The sequence below is a fragment of the Adiantum capillus-veneris genome, chromosome 15, assembly GCF_014529385.1.
Source record: "Adiantum capillus-veneris isolate H3 chromosome 15, ASM1452938v2, whole genome shotgun sequence".
NCBI lineage: Eukaryota > Viridiplantae > Streptophyta > Polypodiopsida > Polypodiales > Pteridaceae > Adiantum > Adiantum capillus-veneris.
In genome coordinates, this window is record NC_140945.1 from 135,340,766 (window position 1) to 135,344,345 (window position 3,580).

The following is a 3,580-nucleotide window of genomic DNA, read 5'->3' on the forward strand; positions in this document are numbered from 1 at the left end:
TGATGGGCTATATATTTAGTTGATTTCGTTGAACCTCCTACCTTACCACATGAACCTGAACATGTTCTCGATTATCATGAGTTACGTACACGTCGTCATGTACGTCAACAAGCTTTAATCAAGTGGAAAGATAGACCTGAGGAAGGTGCCACTTGGGAAAACATTAGTGTTCTTAAGAAGAAGTTTCTCACTTTTGTTTTCAAGGACGAAAACTCTTCTTTAAGAGGGGAGTAATGTCAAGACAACGGCAAGGCCGGACTAAACAAGGGCAAGGCCAGGCTAGGCAGTGTGGAAAGGGAGTCCAACTAGGGCAAAGGGCTAGGAGCCATGCTATATAGTGGGTGGTTGGGAGGTGGACTCCTAGGTTCTAGTTCCCATTGTCTAACAATATGGCTATGAGGCAAGGGAGTGTGGGAAATAAGCCTTGTATAAACAATGGAGTGAAGTGTGGCAGTGTGTGAGAACGAGTGCTTAAAGGCTAAAACCAAAAAAGAATATGCTCATTGGTTAATAAGCAATATATATATATATGTACTCTATAGGCCAATTGGTTGATGATGACGAGCGTGGGCCAGAGATGGCGGAAGCAATGTCAAGTGTTTGCCATGTGACATGCGGAGCAGCACATGCAAAGGGGGACAACGAGGTGATCATCAGTAGCACCAATTGTGGGCTAGGTTGTGATGGTATGGGTGTGCGTAGAGATGACATCAAAGCAAGGAAGCAAGCTTTTGGCAAGCTGCAGGTTGGAGCCGATAGATGGTGATAGATGGCATCTACATCTAGATGATGAGAATCGAGATGATGGTGAGGCTGCTTCAAGTGATAACGACAAGCCTAGAGCAAGAGGCAGCAGGCAATCTTGGCTAGTGCAATGGTGACATGGCAATTGCAAGCCGTTGACAAATGGTAGTGTGGCACAAGCAAGTATGGTTGGAGTGAATGAGGGCTGTCAATTGACGATGCGAGCTGCATGCAATGGCATTTTCCTTATACACTATGGCCATTGCAATCCAGCCTACACTGGATTTAGTGAGGACAACCCTTATGAGCACTTGATCAACGTCCCTCTTACAAAGTACTCAACAACAAAGATTCTAGTGCTCGTTAAACAGGCATAGGTTTTAGGAATGGACTGCAACAAAACCCCATAGCAATAATCTTGAAAATCCGCATTACGAAAACCATCAACAATTCCACTTGGCTCTTCTCCATTCTCTACCCTACTCAAATTGTCTACAAGCACATGTTGCTCTCCTAGTGAGCATGTAACTGCATATCACAAACTCATGCCTTAATAACACCTATCTAGCTAATCTTCTTTCAAAGATTAGTTTTAACGAGATGAATTGTGCAATTGTGTCCTTTAAGGGACTTTGATCATGCTAGATTGTGCCCGAAATATCCTACTCGAAACTACCCTGCTCACCAGAAGAGTGTGGGAATGGCTATGGCTCTGCGGCAGCGGCCCCTGCTGGACTGTGGCTATGGTGGGAGGCAGAACACGGAGACGAGTAATCTCCGACTATCCCAGTCAACCTTGCAAATGTCCTTCTGCTCGAGTCTGAGGAACCCATTTGTGCAGAAGCAAGCGCAGATGCTCGGAATGAAGAAAATAGCGCGCCCTCTCATCACAGCAGTGATAAAGCGCAGAAAGAACTATCGACTTGATTCTATCGTGCAGCGGCAGAAGAAGCTCAAGCTCGTTACCACCATCAAAGACATCCTCATTAAACAGCCAGGTATGGTCATGTCCCTCAAACGCCTTGGCCTATACAGAAGGAAACTCCGACTAGATGGTAAGCGCCGGGTGATTGCGCTCCTTAAGAAATACCCTGCTGTCTTTGAAGTCTTTGAAGAGGGCTGCAATTCGCTCTATTTCAGATTAACTCAAGAGGCAGAGGATGAAATCTTTGAAGAGATTAGGCTAAAAGGAGATATGGAGTTATCAGGAGTCACCAAAATCAGGAAAATGCTAATGATGTCCTTAACAAAGACGCTACTCTTGTCGAAAATAGATCATCTCAAGAAGGATCTTGGTTTACCTGATGATTACAGAGAAGTTGTGATTGGAAATTATCCCCAGTACTTCAAAGTGATAGAGACGGGTGAGGGTCAGGCTCTTGAGCTTACAGCTTGGGATCCTGAGCTCGCAATATCTGCCTGGGAGAAGAAACATCTAGGCGCCCCGATAGAAGACGACACCATTAGTGGTCGCCCTCGCAGGTTTGCAAAATTGGACCTTCCCCGGGGCCAAGTCTTAAAGAGGAAAGATGCAGAGATGCTTCGAAGATTTCAACAGGTTCCTTACATTTCTCCATATGCTGACTTTGCCCATTACCGGCCTAATTCCAGAGAGGCAGAAAAGCATTCTTGTGGCGTCGTGCATGAGCTCTTGTCTTTAATGATTGAGAGAAGAACGCTAGTTGACCATCTTACACATTACAGGAAGGACTACAAATTCTCACAGCAGTTGTATCACATGATTGTACGACACCCAGAGCTCTTCTACATATCTCTTAAGGGAACTAGAGATTGTGTGTTTTTGAAAGAGGCCTATAGGGGTGCAGAGTTGATTGAGAAGGATCCACTTGTGCTTGTGAAAGAGAGATTAGCAAAACTTGTTACACTGAATGCAGAAAGATTTTACAGAAACAGGAGGGAAGGTGAAGAAGGCAAGGCGGAAGGTGATGATGGTGATGACGATGATGATGATGATGAGGACGGTTCTGATGAATTTGATGAAGGTGAAGATGATAGTTGGTCCGATGATGATGTAGAAGATTTTTCTGGTGATGAGTTAGAGGATGTAAGTGGGCAGGCAAGAGACACTTACTATCAAGGGCAGAGAAAACCAGTTGCTCGTGACCGATATGTAAGAGCGTCAGAGAGTGCTCAGGGGTATGATGTGTCAGAGAATGGAAACGGACAGGCAAGAGACTCTCATCACCGGAGGCAGAGAGGACCAGTTGTTCATGACCGATATGTAAGGCCACCTGAGAGCACTCAAAGGAAGGGAGTCACACCCAATACAGAGAATAGACTGCCAACTCGAGCTCCACGAAGACCTTTGGGCTATGTACTCAGAGAGCAAAACATGGAAATGGAAGCCAATGTCCCTAGAGAGAGATGGTAATTTTGTAGTGCACATGATTCATTTTTCTCCTTTTAAAACTCTGAGTTGGTCCTTTTCCCATGTTGTCTATTGGTGCTGTGATTGTCGTGCATCTAGCCTGACTGTCAGTGTCACATGCTTGGAAGCGATTCATTCCACATGGTTAAACCGGAGTATGTTTGTTGTATATTCCACATGACTGAAATGTGAAGCAATGTCTTATGAATGCGTATTGTAAGAGATGGTATCTTGAAGCTACATCTAGTACATGTCTCCAATGACTGAAGATTATAAAGCTATGTTTGGTACATGCCTAGGTGGTTTTTGATGTTATGATTTCTGTGGAAACTTTGACGCCTTTTCTAGATTCACGGCAGCTACTGCATGTTTCTTAAGAACCTTCCACTTGTGATGGTTCTTTTGTGGTGCAAGAATGAAGGATATGCTGTGTAGCATGTAGCATCA

The 3,580-nt window shown here is 44.6% G+C and overlaps 1 protein-coding gene across 1 annotated transcript; it reads left to right on the forward strand.

The window, feature by feature from the left end:
• The first annotated feature begins 1,353 nt into the window (after positions 1-1,353).
• On the forward strand, positions 1,354-3,373 carry LOC147441542 (protein WHAT'S THIS FACTOR 1, chloroplastic-like). Its single transcript, XM_086483147.1, has one exon. The coding sequence runs from the start codon at positions 1,445-1,447 to the stop codon at positions 3,134-3,136; it is 1,692 nt and encodes a 563-aa protein (XP_086339273.1). The 5' UTR covers positions 1,354-1,444; the 3' UTR covers positions 3,137-3,373.
• Positions 3,374-3,580: the final 207 nt, after the last annotated feature.

What these genes read in the sequence shown, in the direction of transcription:
- LOC147441542 (XM_086483147.1), top strand. Translation starts at nt 1,445, where the DNA reads ATGGCTATGGCTCTGCGGCAGCGGCCCCTGCTGGACTGTGGCTATGGT.